This window comes from Amblyomma americanum, chromosome 2 (genome assembly GCF_052857255.1).
Source record: "Amblyomma americanum isolate KBUSLIRL-KWMA chromosome 2, ASM5285725v1, whole genome shotgun sequence".
Lineage (NCBI taxonomy): Eukaryota > Metazoa > Arthropoda > Arachnida > Ixodida > Ixodidae > Amblyomma > Amblyomma americanum.
The window spans coordinates 183,672,448-183,691,163 of record NC_135498.1 but is presented as its reverse complement, the minus strand read 5'-3'; the positions used below and the strand labels follow the sequence as shown (position 1 = coordinate 183,691,163).

Genomic DNA, 18,716 nt, shown 5'->3' with positions numbered 1-18,716 from the left:
AGTTCAGAAGGTAAAAAGCATGTACCATGTTAAATGACAAGTTGCTGCTGACAGTGGCGTCTTGTCAGGAAGGAGGCCTTAAAGATCCCAAGATCTTTAGCATGAGTACGAATGATCTTTAGCAATCTACCTTTAGCATGAGTACCACGCTCTTTCTGTGTTGGTTCGTCCCATTCACACACCTGTGCTCGTGCGCAGGCATTATTTCGTACGAGGGCCACCGGCACCCGTTCAACGAGGAGTTCATGAAGCTATACTCGACGGGGCCCATGACGCGCTACGCCTGCGACCTTCTGGCCATGCTCAAGGTCATGCTGCCCTCCGAGCAACTGGCTCTAATGCAGCTTGACAAGAAGGTGACTCCGTGACCGCTTCTGCTCTCCGTGTTTTTTCATCTGTTTTCCTTGCATGCGAAGATTAGTGCCTAATCTCATGAAGTATTTATAACAGGCTGTATATACAAAATATGAGCGTTACAGTAAAACACGGAGGTAACGGGAATAAGCAGTGCGTCCTCCAAAATGACCACAGTGAAAGAAGCGACTAATAGTGGAAATTTAACAGGTGTAAATCGAACAAATGAATTATGAGGTTATGTGTTGAACACTACCAAAGGTGTGAAGGAAGCAAAAACAACTTTAGTGTTATTTTCCTGCCCAAGTACATAACTTTGCGTAAAGTGTTATATGTGGATTTTTTAATAGGTGCAGCATTATCTCTTGTTTGATGCCTCGATATAGAAGTTTGTTACAACTTTGCAGCATCGCTTGTCGGGTAGCATCGCTTGTCGGGTACTCGAATACTGCCATGCACATGTGCGGAGGGTGGCTCGCATGCTTTTGTTTTTGGTAAAGACTGCATCTTGGAGCACAAAATGTATCTGAACTGCAAGGCGTGCTATATTGTTACGTGAAGGCAAGCCGGTGAAGACAGTGCGACATGATAGGTGACGATGGAATGATTTAATGACGGTGGGGCCTAGCGCCAGCGCTCTGTGCCGCTCCACTGCGCACTTTGTCGTCATCTCGTGCGTGGCACTATCCGTGGCTGGCGAGCGATCGTCCCGATCGTGCGAACGAGAAGAAGGGCAGTTAAGATGGAACGCAGGATGTGACGATAGGTGTGACAGGAGGGATACACACAGAAGGGAAGAAGATGCAGGGCTTGCCGTCACGATGAAAGAGGTGAGCAGATGATGATCGGATGAGCGTTGGTCCAGGAAGCTTCCGGGCCGTAGCTAGGTCACGTAGAGCCAACGGCCGAGGCCTGTGGACACACCGAACGGCATGAGCAGGGGCTGTGTTCGAACATGTTGGCGGCTTCAAGGCTCGGGGGGGTCATAGGTTCGAATTGCGGCGTCGTCGTCAAGTTGTCGTGTCCTCTGGTCGGGGCGGGGGACGGGGCTGGTGTGAACGGCGAGGTCAGTTCTGGTCAGGCGGGCTGGGGCACAGCCGGGCGGTGCGGACCAGGAACGGACGACCACGGCATACGCAGGACGCCGAAGCTCCAGGACCAGGATAGAGATTAATGACCCGCACCGGACACCGAATGTTACGTGACGTAAAGCCGATGAAGACAGGACTATATGGCAGATGGTGATAGAATTATTTGTTTTTGTTGTTCTTGCCTCAAATACGATGGCACATACTCACGGTGGGGGATTGGCCAGGATTTGGTGCAGGTCCAAACAGGAAAAAATTCATCCAGGTTTATCTCAAGCGGCTCATAATTACAGCGGAATCTGAGAGTAAAAGAAAATCGCGAATTTTCAGGGATCTTGAGGAAATCGGAATGAAAATCGAGGAAACAAAACGGTGTGGGTGGAATAACTAAAATTTAAAGAATTAGAAAGAAAATTTTGAGAGGAAAGTATTCGAGTCCATGATTTAATGGCGGTGGGCCTATCGTGAGCGCTCCATGCCGCGCCATTGCTCACTTTGTCGTCTTCTAGTCCGTGACAATATATATATACCAAGTGTACCAGCTAAATATAACCCAGCTCTTAAAAACTCGATGTTCTAGCTACGTGAAACCAATTGAGGGTATTTTAGAGTCGCGTGACCTAGTCAGCAGTATTTTTTTCGTTGTTCAAAGTCAATTAATGGGGTAATTCTAAATAGCTAACTTCCTAATTGTTGACTTGAGGAAGAAAGTGTCGATACAAAAGTTGTAGTTCGCTCTGAAAAACAGCTGAGTGAAACGTTTGCACCAAGGTACCGTTTACATAAAGAAGTTTTTTTACCGGCCTTAAGCCATAACTCGCACACTTAAAAAAATCTTCCACGCTTTTTAGTGTGACTTCAACGTCCCAAGACGTGTCATAGACAACAAAGTGTTCTCCCCGATGAGCCTTTGCTTGCACATTGGGGCAGAGATGTTAGCCAGCAGCTGGTCACGTGATAGCTTTTTTTAAAGCCAATAAATAAAGCTACGTAATGCAAACCTTGATGGAAACAGCGCTGCTAGCGGTTTTTCTAGACGATCTACAACATTTCCAATCACACTTTACTCCTGATGTCAATAATTAAATGTTTGGCACTTACGCTTATTTAATTGACTAACAGTGAATTAACTAACATTGAAAAACGGAAAAAATACTGCAGACTAGGCCACGCGACTCTGAACAACGCTCAGTTGGTTTCACGGGGCTAGGACACTTCGTTTCTTTAATAGGTTAGTTACACGTAGCTGGCACACCGGGTGTGTGTGTATATATATATATTGATACGGGAATAAAAGAAGAGGCGGAGAGCGAGCGCGAGCGGCGAGCGCGCGGCTCTAGCACGAGGGAGATAGAACGAGAAAGCTTGGCCGCCGCCGGTCGTGCTTCGCCGGCTCTCCTCCGTACTGCTGCTATATTTCTCTGGGCGGGCCCGTGGCCACCCCGTGGCATCCCACACCGTAACATTTTGGTGGCAGCGGTGGGATCATGCCGCTCACCCGCTCCCAGAGTCAGGCACCCGACGTGCCAGACGACAGGAGTCCACCACCAGCCGATAGCGCCGACGACGCGGCGGCCGGCGCCGCTAGACCTAGGCGCTCGGAGGGGCTCGGCTCTTCGCAGCAGCCGGACGCCGGTGTTGAGCGCCTCCTGGATACAGTCACCCAACGGATGGACGCATGGGAGGCCCGTCTGACTGCTCAGGCTGGGGAGATGGAAGCTCTCCGGCGCGAACTCCGTCGCCTGGTGCCAGCCGAGCCGAGCACAGGTCAGGTGCCTTTGGGCGTCCCCGCCGCCGCTGTTTACGGCTCTGCCGTCGCTGGGCCTGCGGTCGTGGCCGCCAATGGCGTGCTCGGCGCGGGTGCGTCCTCGCCGCAGTGTTCGTTGGACGTTGTGGAATTGCCCACATTTGACGGCACCATCTCGTGGGATGCTTACCGCATCCAGCTGGACGGTATTGCGGCGGCGAGAGGCTGGGACGAGCAAATGAAGGCATGGATGCTCGTTGCAAAACTGAGGGGCCGCGCCACCGAGCTGCTGCAGAACGTGCCGCCCGACCAGCTGGGCTCTTACACTGTTCAGGCGGGCCTCCTCGCCGACCACTACGGTGCCTCAGGTCAACCCCGTGTGCAGTACCACCGCCTGCGAGCCCGCCGTCAAGAGCCCGGGGAGACGTACCAGGACCTCGCCGCCGCCATTGAGCGCCTGGCTCTGCAGTCGCTGCCGGGAGCGCCTCAGAACGCCGTGGCCCTGGTCGGCACCGAGGCGTTTGTCGACGCCATCCGACTCCCCGAGGTGCAGCGCTTGGTCCGCTCTGGCCGTCCTGATTCCGTCCGCGCCGCCATGGCGCTCGCCATCGAGGCGGAATTGACTTTGCTGGCCACGCGGGGGTCGCCACCGTCTGCCGAGCGCAGCGTCCGGGTGCAGGCTCCTCGGTCCGCAGCCCCAACTGCGGCCTCTATCCGACGCCTGCGTAACGACGTCCGCATGACCTGCTTCCGCTGCGGCCTGCGGGGACACTACGCGAGGGACTGTGCCGGCCCTCCAACGTCGGGAAACGATTTGGCGGAACTCCGGGGGCACCGTTCCGCCGAATAAAGTCCGTCCCCACACTCCTTCGTTCTCCGCGTCCCCTCCTTTCGTCGGCTCCGATCACCACTGATGCTCCTTGCGTGCTCGTCGACGTCGCCCTGCTTGACCGGCACGTAAAGGCCTTGGTTTACACTGGAGCGGCTGTCAATGTACTGCACAAATCGTTTGTTGCTAACGCGCCCCACCTGCTTCTGCCAGCCGCCAAAACCCGGCTCTTAGCTTTTAACAGCACCCCTGTGAAGCAAGTCGGACGTGTCGTCGTCAACCTGACAGCACTCGGAAATACCATCTCCACCGAGTTTGTTGTCGCAGACAGCCCTATTTGGCCAGTGGTCCTCGGGTGCGGGTGGTGCCAGCAAGCCGGATTCGTCCTTAATTTTACTAGAACCAAACCACGGGCGAGCCGAACTCTCTGTGGGCCGGGCTGGCTTAGCCGGGTTTCCAGCCTCGGTGTCGCCCTGTGGCAGTCCCTGGTGTCGGCGACCAAGCGTGTCTCAGCATCTCTGCGTGACCTCGCGACGAAGTGGCCGTGTCGAGTCAAGCCGTTCGACGTCACTACCGTGACTGTGGCGTCCGCCGTGACCCTGCCACCGGGTGCGGCAACGGGGGTGTATGCCAAGCTTGACAGTCCGGTCACAGCAGACGTGCTGTTCGAACCCATCCGGTGTTCAGCTCCAGCCCGTCAGATGACCTCCCCTCGAAGCCTTCTGCCTGTGCTCAAAGGAGAGGCCCACGTATTTATACTCAACATCAGCAGCGCACCTCTCGCGCTGACTCCCGGCACGCAATTGGGTACAGCCTCAGTTTTGGACCCCGGGTCACCAGTGGCGTCTCTGCAACCTGAAGCCCCGCCTCTCCACCCTCCAGCGCCGGCGATCCTATCATGGGAAGAATTTAACTTTGGACCCAGCCAGACCTGCGCGGAGCTCGCCTCTCTGAAGACCTTGCTGCTCGAGCATCGCAGTTGCCTTGCTCTCAGCGCCGGTGAACTCGGGTGCACTTCCTGGGCTCAACACCGGATCAACACCGAAAACCGCGGGCCCGTTCATCACCAACCTCGCCGTGTAGCGCCAGCCGAACGGAGAGTCATCCAGCAGCACGTGTGCGACATGCTTGACCAGGGAATCATTGCCCCTTCTTGTAGCCCTTGGTCCTCCCCTGTCGTCCTTGTGCGCAAGAAGGATGTAACACTCCGCTTCTGCGTTGACTATCGGAAGCTAAATGCTATTACTAATTGCGACGTGTACCCGCTGCCTCGCCTCGACGATGCGCTTGACCGCCTGAAGGGGGCCCGTTATTTTTCCACGCTAGATCTGCTCTCGGGCTACTGGCAGGTGCCTGTTCACCCCGATGATGCGGAAAAGACGGCTTTCGTGACTCCCGACGGCCTTTACCAGTTCAACCGTATGCCCTTCGGTCTCTCGAACGCTCCAGCCACCTTCCAGCGTCTCATGGACCGAGTCTTAGGCCATTTGAAGTGGACTATGGCGTTGGTCTACCTGGATGACGTAATTGTCTACGCGGCTACATTTGAAGAACACCAGAGACGCCTCAAACTCGTCCTCGAAGCCCTTACCTCTGCTGGGCTTCGCTTAAAACCAAAAAAATGTTTCTTCGGTTTCGCGGAGGTGACGTACTTGGGTCACGTTGTGAGCCGGCATGGCATCCGTCCCGACCCTGAAAAGCTAAAAGCGCTTACAGCTTACGAAGCTCCCACCACCGCCAAGGAGCTCAAAAGTTTCCTTGGATTTGCTTCGTATTTCCGTTGTTTCATTCCGGACTTTGCCAAGCGCAGCGCTCCATTGACCGCCCTGCTGAAGAAGAATGCACCGTGGAGTTGGACGCAGGCCCAACAGCTCGCGTTTCTTGACGTCAAGCACGCCCTCCTCGAGCCTCCTACATTGGCCCATTACGACGAATCGGCCCCCATCGTCCTCCACACGGATGCCAGCCAAGATGGGCTCGGCGCTGTCCTCCTGCAAGAAGACGAGTCTGGTGACCACAAAGTCCTAGCTTATGCCAGCCGCCAGCTTTCCGACGTTGAGCGCCGCCGCCACTCTTCAGAACTCGAGTGCCTCGCCGTTGTCTGGGCCGTCGAGAAGTTCCGTCCCTACCTGTACGGCCGTCACTTCACCTTAGTCACGGACAATAGCGCTCTCACTTGGCTGCAGTCCGCCAAACATTTGAATGCCAAGATTGCACGCTGGTCCCTGCAACTTCAAGAGTACAATTTCACAATAGTGCATCGGCGCGGCTCTGCCCATCAAGATGCCGATTTCCTTTCTCGCCACCCTTGTTCCGTGACGGCTTTGACGGACCTGAGGACTGCACGAACGCAAGATCCCGCCATTGCTGCCATAATCCACTCCCTTGGCACCGCCGCCGGCGCAGGCCTCCGCCAACTACGCCGGGTCTATCGCATGAAGGACGACCTCTTGTGTCATGTGAAGCGGCTCCGTGGTCGACCACCCGTCTGGTTGCCAGTTGTGCCGGCAACACTGCGGTCGCAAATCTTGCGCGGCTTACACGACGCTCCCACGGCTGGTCACCTTGGTCGCGGCAAGACCTACGCACGAGTGTCGGAGCGGTTTTGGTGGCCTAATATGTCCAGAGATGTCAAGGAACACGTGGCGTCCTGCCAGACATGCCAGTACAGAAAACCGTCCACAGGCGTAACCAAGCCACCCCCGCAGGCTTTTTCGCCACCAAGTTCACCTTTCGAGCTGGTTGGACTGGATCATTTGGGCCCGTTTCCGAAGACGCGTGCCGGCAACCGGTATGTTCTGGTTGCGATCGACTACTTCTCCAAGTGGGTCGAAGCACTGCCCGTTCCAGACACGTCGTCCGCTCATGCCGTCGCGTTTGTGGAACAGCATCTCGTTCTTCGGCACGGTGTTCCCCGGCGCCTCATCACGGACCGTGGGAGCTGCTTTATGTCCCATGAATTCGAGCGAGCCCTCCGCTCCTTCGGCATTGCGCATTCCACTACATCCGTCAATCATCCGCAGTGGAATGGCCTCGTGGAGGAGCGTGTTAACCGTACCCTCAAGGATATACTCGCATCCTACGTCGCTCCGTCCCACACAAACTGGGATCGTTTTGTTTCTGCTGCAGCTTTTGCAGTCAACACTGCAGCGCAAGAAACAACGCATGTGACGCCGTTCTCAGTCGTCTATGGCAGAACGCCCTCCATCCCTCTCGACGCGCAGTTGGGCCTTCCCCATCCTACTGCGTCACCAACTGAATCTGCTCAACGACTTCATTCCGCCCGCCTCGACGCCCAGCGCAACCTCCTCACGGCTCACGCGCGTGTGCAAGCGGCCAACGCGGCAGCACCACCACATCCCCCCTTCCGGCCCGGTGACTTGGTCCTCGTTCGCCGCACCATCCGTGCGACTGGCCGTGCCGCAAAGCTCTTGCCCCGATACCGCGGCCCTTACCGTGTCGTTGCCCGACTCGGCCCCGTGACATACCGCCTCGAAGACCTGCCAGAGCATCGACCATGCGGTGTGCACCACATTTTCCCAGAGCATGTTTCAAACATGAAGCGATATGTCTACGGCGCCTGCGGTGACTCCGACTTAGCTACCGGGTCCTCATCAGTGCCGTCGTCGCCTGCAGGCTCCATGCCTTCCCCACGCAATGCAGTCCCATAAACGGATCGCCGCTCAATATGCATAAAACTCCCTGAAGTTAGCCTAACCGGTGTGGGACCTTCTTCGGCAGACACCTTCGCCCAGCTCACACACTTCGAATTCAACGAAGAGTGTGACCGTTTCCTATCTGCGAGCCCACATTGCATCGCCCCAGGAAACCCTGCATCAAAGCACGGCCTGACTTCTCCGCCCCCCCCCCCCCCCCCGGTGGAAAGGTGATACGGGAATAAAAGAAGAAAGAAGAGGCGGAGAGCGAGCGCGAGCGGCGAGCGCGCGGCTCTAGCACCAGGGAGATAGAACGAGAAAGCTTGGCCACCGCCGGTCGTGCTTCGCCGGCTCTCCTCCGTACTGCTGCTATATTTCTCTGGGCGGGCCCGTGGCCACCCCGTGGCATCCCACACCGTAACAATATATATATATATACATATATACATATATATACCTATGAAGGGAGCTAACAGTCACGTTCCACGTCACACTCGGGGTATTACAGGACGTGCTACGTCCGCCGCTATGGTCGAGGGTGGCGCTTGTGAACACTCTCAAGGTTCGCTTACACCCAATGAACATAAATACCCACGAGAGCAGCAGATTGGACAGTCGTCACCGCAGCTCAGTTGGTAAGAGCACCGGACGCGATATTCAGAGGTCGTGGGTTCGAATCCCACCGGCGGCATGGTTGTTTTTTCTGCTGCTTTATAAGTAATTTTCTTTAAGCGATTTATTAATCTAAGTACTATAATATCCCACTGATAAACACAACACATAAAAAAAGACATTCCCCTATGCACCTTGGTTTCGGTGACTGTTAGCTCCCTTCATAGGTTTGTCAAAACGGGCCCCTCATTTTATTTAACTTATCTGCTAATAGCTTAACGAGGGTCTCGGTTCTGGCAGTCTTGATGCCATAGGTAGCTTAAGAGGGCTCTCGCACAGTTTCCGCCCTCGCCGTTAGATGACGTTCCACGTCCTACTCGCGGTATTACAGGACGTGCTACGTCCGCCGCTATGGTCGAGGGCGGCGCTGGTGAACACACTCAATTTTCGCTTACACCCAATGAACATAAATACCCACGAGAGCAGCAGATTGGACAGCCGTCGCCGTAGCTCAGTTGGTAAGAGCACCGGACGCGTTATTCGGAGGTCGTGGGTTCGGATCCCACCGGCGGCATGGTTGTTTTTTCTGCTGCTTTGTAAGTAACTTTCTTTAAGCGATTTATTAATCTAAGTAGTATAATATCCCACTGATAAGCACAACACATAAAAAAAAAACATTCCCCTATGCACCTTGGTTTCGGTGACTGTTAGCTCCCTTCATAGGTTTGTCAAAACGGGCCCCTCATTTCATTTAACTTATCTGCTATATATATATATGGGTGTGGCCGAGTGGAACTCGCTCTGTCAAACCACAAAGTCAGTCTTTCGCCGCTCCGTTTTGCTGGGCGTTCCTTCTTCATCTTCGTCCCGCTTGACACGGCGCATGCGTACAGCTGTTGCAGCTCGGTTTAGCCGGCGCGACGCGCCGTTGGCAGCAGTAGCTGCTTCGCACCACGTTGCCAACCACGTGACCAACGGCCTCACCACATGATCAACCCACGTGACCAACGGCGCCTCCTCGGAGCTCAAGTGGTGCCACGCTGAAGGGTCGAAGAGGTCGAAGGGTCGAAGCGTGACGGTTTGCGAACGGAATGGGAATGTGCGAGGTATGATCCGTAACATGTATCCTGCATTGCAAACGATGTCTTCTAATACTTGGCGTATCTTGGTTGTCCATGTCCCGTGATTGAGCATCATAATCTACCACTCCATACTTCCAGGTTTACCTGGGCGACGTCAAGGTGTTCTACGCTGACAACGAAGGGTGCAGTTTCTTCAGCCGCGTTCACCCTGACATGCGCGAGGCGGTGCGCAAGGTGAGTGCACTGACCCCCCTTTTCTTGGCACAGTGTTGATCTCTGCGCGCAAAAAAGCTTTGAGAACTCTGCGAGAATGGTGGCAGCTGCAGACAACATGAAACTTATTTTAAACAAGCGTGAGCCTTCAACCGGTGTCGTGTCTTTATAGTCTTTCAGGGAAACGCAACGTAATACGAGTCCCGTGTGGTGTGTTGTAGTTTTGGCTGTTCGTTATTCCACCTCTCCTTTCATATGCGCACCTCCTGTCCTGCGTCGATGCTGTGCCAAATATTTGGGACTTCTAGAAAAGTAGCACGATAATGAGTGCTAGTCGCTAATTATTGACGGCGTTGCGTTAACAGCCAACGCTATTTTTTTCGCGCGTAGTGTTCAGAGTGTTAAGTTGAAGGTGCCCCAGCAACGTGACGATAATGATAAGGATCTATACAGCATGTACGGCTCACCTAGCCTTGTTGTATCAAGCCAGACAGCAAGACAGCCACGTCAAAACAAACAAGCATTGGTGCTGCACGTGTCGCTCAGTGACGTCTGCCGCAAAGACGTTTTTCGTTGAAATCAAACCCCACAACTGCTGCCTCGATTTCAGCGAATCATTGAACTCACTGACTCATGCCCAGTCTATATGGGGACCTAGAGCTACGTTATACCCCTGTCACACGGGCACTTTCGATCCTCATTGAGTCAATGCTCATCGAACTCAATGCAGATCGACGGTTGTCACACGGCCACATTCAAGCGCAATCGAGCTCGATCCTGCTTGACTCGATGCCGATTCCTCAAGAGTGCTTGAGGTTCCAAGCACAATCGAGAACTCTCGCTCTCATGAAGCTATAAAAATAAACACAAGTTAACAAAACCAAACCACAATTGTTGTTGTTGTGATTGATTAAAATGTAATACAGAACATTTTTCAGGTACTATGCCTTCTTATATGCAAGCATATGAAAATAATCTCTACACCACGCTCCAAGCTTCGCCGTCAGTGTAAACAAAGATGGCGTCCTCCTGCTCGTCGGCGCGGAAACTGTGGAGCGAGCGCGAGACAGCCGCTCTCATCGACTGCTGGCAGGACCGAAACGCCGCAGAAACGCCGCAGTCTATGCAGAAATCGCGGAGGCGTTGTGGGCCCTTGGGTTGCATCGCACAGCAGCAGAGGTGCGCCACAAAAACCAAAAACCTGGCGCAGATACGCAATGTACCGATTTGGCTACGGATTTGGCTGCCGCTGCCCCCGACTGCACAGTGTTGCCGGACATCGCCTTGTTATGGCTGTCGGCGGAACATTTGGCGCCACCTAACACACATGAGGGAAACTTTTCAATGAGCATTGAAAATGCCGTGTAGCACCGGATGTTTCGAGCGTGCTCGAAAATCTCGATGCAGATCGAGCTCAATGAGGATCGAAAGTGCCCGTGTGGCAGGGTTATTAGAATACGAGGCCTGTATCGTAGCCTTGCCTATGGACCTCATTCTACTATGACTGTCGCTACCAAGTCGCGAACCACGTTTTCTTAGGGACAGCTTTGAGGACCTTGGACCCTAATTTCCTGAAGCCAGATGCAGCTTATTGCGATTAGTAACAAATGACGTGCAGTGGATATACAGATCGGCCAGCGAGAGCGCCTTGAAAACCCAACACCCCTAGGCTTCCTAGATGCACCAGCTGGACCACTTAGTGTGAGGACTACGACGTCATTATGAATTACGACTTCGGTTCCACAGCGCTAGACTATTATTCCTAAAAGCCGCGCTGTGGCTGTCTGAGCTGATACTTCGAATATGCATCGAAGTCTCAATTCAGGTGGAAATTTAGATGCTTCGAATCCTTACCAATAGGGGGATGCAGCGCTCGCTAAGCAAGATGGCGTCTCGCGATCCGAGCAACGGCTGCTACCAACCTGAAGTGATTCGCTGGCACCCTTTTGTAACTGTCTGGCATCCTCGCAGGCGTCCGCGCACCTGCAGAGGGGGTGCGGCAGCCGCGTGGAGCGCGTCAGCCTGGAGGCCCTTGCGTGCGGCTTCGAGATGTGGCTGACGCTGCTGGGCGCCAGCAAGGGCGAGTTGGCCACGCGCCTCTTCACGAACGCCGACGGCCGGCCCATCAACCCCTGGACTGAAGCGCTGAGGGTCCTCTGCGGCAGGTGTGTAGTGCGCGATGTCGTCCGATCAATGGCTGTCACTTTGAGCAGTCTGTTAGGGTTGTGTTAGGGCCCAAGTTGGTGCAGGTTCATGACGAGCAAGTTATCACAACAGACGTATGCCTGTGCATCTTGAATTGGCTGCGAAGTGCCGGTTGACTGCCCTTTTTTTGTTCAGGTGGCCGCTATGTGATGCGACACTGTGCAGAGTTGGCAGGAGCAAAATAGTTATGCAATACGGGCATGCAGAGGGACCCGTAGTTGAAAAACAAAGCTTATATTAACATAGATAAAAGCAGTGCACAAATGAAAGTTCAAAAGAGTGGCGAGTTGTGCTAGTTGGTCCTCTAGCTTGGCTCCGGCAGCAAGAAAGAAGGCGGAAGCGGAAAAAGACAAGAGAGATTTGCGGTCCCTTAACTCTCCTGTCTTTTCGTGCGCCACTCTCATAGCATGTGCAAAATAAATCATTTTTTGTGTAACTGGTTATTACTCAAGTGTGTCAGCTCTGCTCACACTAGACGGAGCCCTCTGTTCGATATAGGTGTTCTTAATTTAGACTAAAAGCGAGCTGTTGGGAAAGAATACCTAAATGCGCGTGACGTATTAAAGGGACACTGAAGAGAAATTGAAGTTGGCTTGTATCGATAGAATACCAGTTCCTGATCACAAAAACGTCACTCTTACTGAAAACAAAGCTCTTGTAAGTTAGAAGATAGCAAGAACAAAAATACAGGTATCGCCGCCACAGGCCAATCCCGCAAGTACAAGCGTGGTGACGTCATAAGAGAAGAGACACCACCTTGGAGGAATTTTCCTATACCTACATAGAAGCCGCGAATCTCTGAGGCTGACAAAGGACGGCTGCACGGTTTAATATTGAAGTAATTTTTGTTTTGAAACCGATAGTGCACTTTTATCACACAAGGGAGACAGACAAAAGACAACCTGAATGTTGAAAGCAAAGAAAACCGATGCTTGGCGGCGCCACAGGCGGCCAGGAGAGTTTCTTATGGCGCTTCGCGTCTATGAGCTTTGCGTGCCACATGGTTTTGTTTTTTGACGCGCCTCTATTTACAAGCGCCGAACGGCAGATGAACTTCAGGTGCCGCTTCAAGTGCTAGCTAACGTTTGAAGGAGCCTGTTAAGGCTGCTCAGATGATCGCCTCGGTCGATGAAAAACTATGATGGCACGATTGTCGATGATCGTACAAGGCAGTTCGCAGTATAAAGAGCACTTGTGTCGCCGCACGCTCGCCCGACGAAACATTCCAGGCTGTGCCAGTCAACTTCGAACTACTTAACGGAAATCGTTTATTAGGGACGGGAGACAAGATACAAGGCAGTTAAGAAGAAGAGATTTGGAACCTGCAGAGACCGTGACTCCGCTCTCCTCCAACTCGTTTGTTTGCGGTTACATTCAATAGCTTCGGCAGATGGGCGGAGTTGTTGTATTCTAGCCCTCGGCTAAGTTAATCCTTTCACAGTACACATCTTAAGGTACATGCAAGTGGGCGAGAGAGCCCGATCCAGTGGACCTTGTACCTCCGGAAATTCGCGGAACCCGTTGAAGCGTCGTGCGTCGACTTGACTTTCAAGCCACCAACTTTAAACGTGAGCGCCCTTGAGCATCCATCCCTTTTTTGTGGCAAATAAATAAATAAGTAAATAACCTGGCCCTTGTATCCGTGGGAAACCTCCTCGACGCCGCGTGCTGCACCGTGCAACAGCGCTGTTGAAGGAATCACAATCCATTGGCCCCAAAGCCCCGGCCAGCCTCCGATGGGCCTGACGCGCCGACTTCGTCCACGCCCCTCGCGACTCCCCGCACTGGTGTTATGATATCTGATTAGCAAAGGCTGCTGACTAAGGAAGGGGGAAACGACCCGCCGGCCCCTAACCTAACCGCGCTCCCTCAAGAGCATCGCACGCTCTGTGGGGTGGAGGTCACTGAAATACAGGCCGGAGTTTTTGTGATAACTTTTTTTTGATAGCGTTGCTTATTGCCTTGGGGCATAAGGGGAGTTTGGAAGAAATGAGAAATAGTGGGTGGGCCGGGTGTTAAATAAAGCAGGAAAGATGTGCCGATCTAATGAAGGCGAGGAGGGAGCGGTGATGTGGCCCCTGCGTCCTATCAATATATGAGGACGGGTTGTCTGGGTGGTGACCCGCTGCTGCCAGGCAGCGAATTCTAGTTTTCTTCAGGGCCGGACAATCCCACAACAAGTGGTGAATGTCAGCCTCAGTGTCTTGTGAGTTGCAGACTGGACATCCTAGGCGGGGATATAAGTGGCAAAATTGAGGCCACGTCCGAGTTACGGCAGCAGTGAGGGCAACTCCGACCCGGATCCTCCGGAGCACAACCTCCTCTGCACGGGTAAAACCGCAGGGGGGGGGGGGGGGGGGGAAGGGGAGGGGGTTATCGCACACGGAGGGACGAGAGCACGTGTGTGGCGCCGGAGGTGTTCCTTTCTTGTGAGAATGAGGGTAGCATCATCCATACTGAGGAATTGAGGCATTGGCGTGGGTAGGGTTGGCAGGCGGGTTGCAGAATCTGCAGATCTTTGTGAATTAGTAGGTCACGTGGGACCCACTCAATTCGAATGGCTTGCGGGATGCGAGCGGCCAGGCGATGTATATTCTGACACATTCCTGGGCTGCGGCTGACGCGTCGAGGTAGACGAGTAGCTTGAAGGGCGTCAGTACGGATGGTAATGGGGGCTGTAGAGAGCAAGGTAACTGCGACTACAGAGTGAAGCGCATCTTGTATAGCAAGCAGCTCAGCACAGAAAGAAGTAGGGGGTTCCGCGAATCGAAACCTGGCCGTCTTGTTAAGTGCAGGCTGGCAGAGACAGTAAAGTGCAGTCGTCGTTACACAGCCCTGGATATTGCCAGAACTTCGTCGTCGGGTTCGGGAACGGGATCAATCGTAGCGCTTGGAAGACACCGGTGCAAATGCAAATGAAGTGAAAGTGAGGGTAGCGACCTCCGATAGATGCCTTCAACGTTCGGCGGTGGTAGCTTTCATTTTGGCTGCTGCCAGGCCGCACCGCTATCCGCCAGAAATCACGGAGTCTGCGTTTACGTCATGTTTCACGTCACTCCGTCCTATGACGTCATAAGAGGGCGCTGTGACGTTATAAGAGTGCTAAGAGTTTGAAACGGAGTGACGGGAAAAGCTTTTTCTGCTTTGAATCCAAATTTCTGTGAAATAAATGCATCTTTCGCTCCCGGAAAAGCGGCAACAAACTGTCAAACTTTCCAATTTTGTCAAATTTTGTCAAAAACTGTCAAATTTTGCTAACAAAAGAAAATTAAATAGAGTTTGCCTTCTCTGTCTCTTTAAGCGGATGTGGCTTATATTGTAAACGTTCGTGACGCATGTGGCCAGAAGGTTTGTTCGCTCTATTGGAGAGGCTGTGCAGAAGTGATGGTCCATAAAAAATGACGTATAATCTCTGCGTGATGCGTATGAAACCAAATGCTTGCGAACTCAGTGTTAGAAAGACGACGAACGAGTTAAATTAAAAGAAAGCCAAAAGAGTTGAACAGATTTGAAAACTTTCACCTGAAATGCTAGCGTGTGCTAGCGAGTTGGATGGGAATGCTTGTCGCCTAGTTTATGCAGTTGAAAGGTGTTTGCTGTCTTATAGTTACACGGTTGAAAGTCCTTGCCAAATGACTGCTCCCAATATCGTGGTTGTTATGATATTCAGAACCCTGTGCCCTGCAACAAGTTATGATTGATTTATCACTGAGTTCTTGGTGGGAGAGAATTCATAGCACTCTTTGGACCATTTCCGTCGGCTCTTGGAGCTGAGAGAAATCAAAGGAAGTAATGCCATGAAATGTGTTTTTGAACTGAAAGCTTAAGTTGAGTCCTTGAAGCACATGTATCAGACTTGCAACTTTCCGGCGTCTATGGCGCTAGAGGCTACAAAGTTGTTTGCGGTTCAGGACTTGCAGTGCGCCTACGCTCTCCCTCTCACACCGCAGAGCCGCATTTTTATCTGCAATATTACAGGGTGATATCGCTTGTCAGCACGTCGTGGCCAGATAGGGCACTTCGTTGTTCCCACTCACAGGCATGTAGTCGTCAGTCGGAGTTGGAGTGCTGCCATGGCTTCCAGATTTATAGGGTATGGTGTGAGTCACGCCTCCACGCCGACAAAGACACAGATGTCATGTAGCGCAATGTCTTCTAAACACCATTTAAACGCCTCAAGAAGGAGTGTATAGTTACTTATAATTAATGGCAGAAGAGATGTTCTTGATGCGAGGAAACGGTGTTGTTGAGAGTTGCCACAGCCGGCGGAGAACAGGGAGCTCGTATTTTCTAAATGAATTCCATACTGTGTTTACATGCTTATCTCTTCCCCGCATATCCGGTTTCCTTTCGTGCGCAGATCAGTGCACACTTTTCCTGCCGTCCTGATCACCTTCATCGAGCGCTACCTGCTGCCAAACCCCAGCTCCAGCTCCTCGCGTCACTACATGGCCATGGCGCGAGACTTCAGAGAGCGCCTGCTGTCTTCGCTGGGTGAGGACGGCGTGCTCATCTGCCCCGCCGCTTTGGGACCGGCGCCATTCCACAACGAGCACGCAATGCGGCCAGGCCACGTGTCTCTGATAGCCCCGGCCAACGTGGCCGGCCTGCCCAGCACAGCCGTGCCCACGGGCACCACCTCGGACGGCCGGCCAGTGGGCGTGCAAGTCATCGCGGCGCCCTACATGGACCGGCTGTGCCTGGCCGTGGCGGCGGAGCTGGAGAAGGCTTTCGGTGGATGGCAGGCGCCCTTTGAGCTGGCCGCGGGCCAAACCTCCAAACTGTAGCTGCGTAGTCAAGGCCAATGAAAGGTGTTTTCGGCGGATGGGACCACTTGTGTGTTATGAATGCACTGCATTGTTTCGGTTAGGACAGTCACTGTCTACAGTTCCCACTTAAAGCTTGGTCCCTTATTTTTGAATGAGACTGGTGCCTTCGAGATATCCTGCTTATGAGACTGCTTTGTGCAAAACTTCGATATGTTTTGATACCAGCAAGGCAAAGTACTTATAACAAACTCCATTAAAAGACCTGAAAGAACTAAGCACTGGAATCCTATCCAGTATAGGAGTACATAGTTCGGTGTCTTGTGAATCATGCCTTGTTGCAAGGATTAGGAAGCGCATTTTTATGCAATAGCTGCACCAAGCCCTGGACAATCCCCCACAGTGGGCATGTGCCATCGCTGTAGAGGCAATAACGACATCAACAAAAGCAGCTAGAAATCGTGGAGTGAAGTTTCGAGTAGTCCGCCATTCTTGTTTTAAAATGCCTGCTGCCACCATTCAAGGTGTTTCTTTATTAGCCATTTCTTTACCGTGTATGTTGACACAAGTATATATGTGTGTTTATTGGTTTGCTTTTATACATGCCACGGGTGCATGCGTATGCATGAATGATAGTCACCACGTGACAGTTGTGTTCTTGTCGCTGCAGCCGAAGAGAGGTTACGCAAGGCTACTTGTGACAACGTCCAAATAAAATGCGTGTTGAGCAGCAGAAACATGGTCTAGCTCCTCTTTGCTGACATTACATTCTTTAGTTGAAGGATCTGATTGTGAATACTCATTGGGATTGACAGACAAGCGGTAGGTGTCAACGCGAAACGCCAGAATCAACCATGGTCGGAGGTGTGTTAAGCTCTTGTGGCAACATCGTAGTATTACTGTTGGCTGGATGAAATTAGAAAAGGTACTGAGCTGTTGTCTTTCGAAAGTCTTGCAGGAAAAAAAAAAAGATGCCAACCCACTCTCTTTGCATTATGTTTGCCACATTGCAAGCACTAATTTCTAATTAGACTGTGAAGGCCAGTGCATCAGTGACATTCTTAGAGTTGAATTTGTCTTCAAAACGGGGACTAAGTTGCCAGCTAGTTTGTATCCTTTGTTATCGCTGAACGTCGCCTGCATTACGCGAGACGCTGATAGCGCTGAGAAATTTCTCGGATTTTGCGGCATCGTCCTCATATTGCATGAGGAGTTTGAAGTCCCGGCTTTCCTTCACAGGGACAGGCGTACTTTACTTCGGTAGGATTCACTTGCACTCGGACCGCATTGCAGTGGCGTTCAACGCACACATCGAAGATTGCACTGCCCAGACATCGTCACGTTGAATTCGTTGTTTCTGCACCTGTGACTAGTGTTGCAGTGGGAAAGTTTTTTACGTTATGAAAATCTTGAAAGAATTTTGAGAGAAAATCTCGAGAAATGCGAGAGAAGTGGGATGCACATGGAACGTGTTTTGAGTGGCTGGAATTCAAACTAGACTTCCTGCTTAAACGCCGTAATTTCTGTGAAGAAATACTGACTGCTATACAATTCTTCCGGCTGCATGCCGCTGTGGTTAGAGAAAGACTGGTGGACGTGTTGTTCATTGGAATGCAGCGGTCTTTGTCTCCCTAGATATTATTGCCATCTCTTTAACTGGTGGAGGGCGGGCTTTCTTTTCTCCCTGGACTCGCCCGCAGGTGGTGCAAGGACGTGTTCCAAGCCAGCCTCATGTGGGCAGCCTTCTGAGGTAGTAGTGCTGTTTCCCTAGTGCTATGAAGGCATTCACCAGAGGCGTACAACCAGTGGTGATGTAAGGTTTTCGTGAAAGCGTGGGTTCTCCGTAGCCAAATAGTCGCAATCAGAATCATGTTTATTTATACAACAAGGAAATACAGCCTGGATAAATGTATACAGAAGGAGACCCCGTAGTGAGCGACTGTAATGGGACCTTTTATATATATTATTATTTATATATTATCAAAATACTATTATATATGCAAACATAGCAGTAGTAATAAGTTGATGAAACAATCGTGCCGTTGCATATCTACACGGCGACACAATTATTATATACAGCGGTGAGTAGGCATATACAACAACCAAGCAGAATAATGAAAATAGAAGTTATACAGTACTTATAGTTATAGTTATTCAGTACTAC

The 18,716-nt window shown here is 52.2% G+C and overlaps 1 protein-coding gene across 1 annotated transcript in view; it reads left to right on the top strand.

Moving 5' to 3' along the window:
* Positions 1-17,286, top strand: part of LOC144122067 (fatty-acid amide hydrolase 2-like) — an 80,603-nt gene extending 63,317 nt beyond the window's left edge. The window contains exons 5-8 of the mRNA XM_077655581.1: positions 199-356; positions 9,507-9,602; positions 11,553-11,746; positions 16,147-17,286. Of these exons, the coding sequence (XP_077511707.1) occupies positions 199-356; positions 9,507-9,602; positions 11,553-11,746; positions 16,147-16,573 (875 nt within the window). The 3' untranslated portion in view covers positions 16,574-17,286. The remainder of the gene's footprint in view (positions 1-198; positions 357-9,506; positions 9,603-11,552; positions 11,747-16,146) is intronic.
* Positions 17,287-18,716: the final 1,430 nt, after the last annotated feature.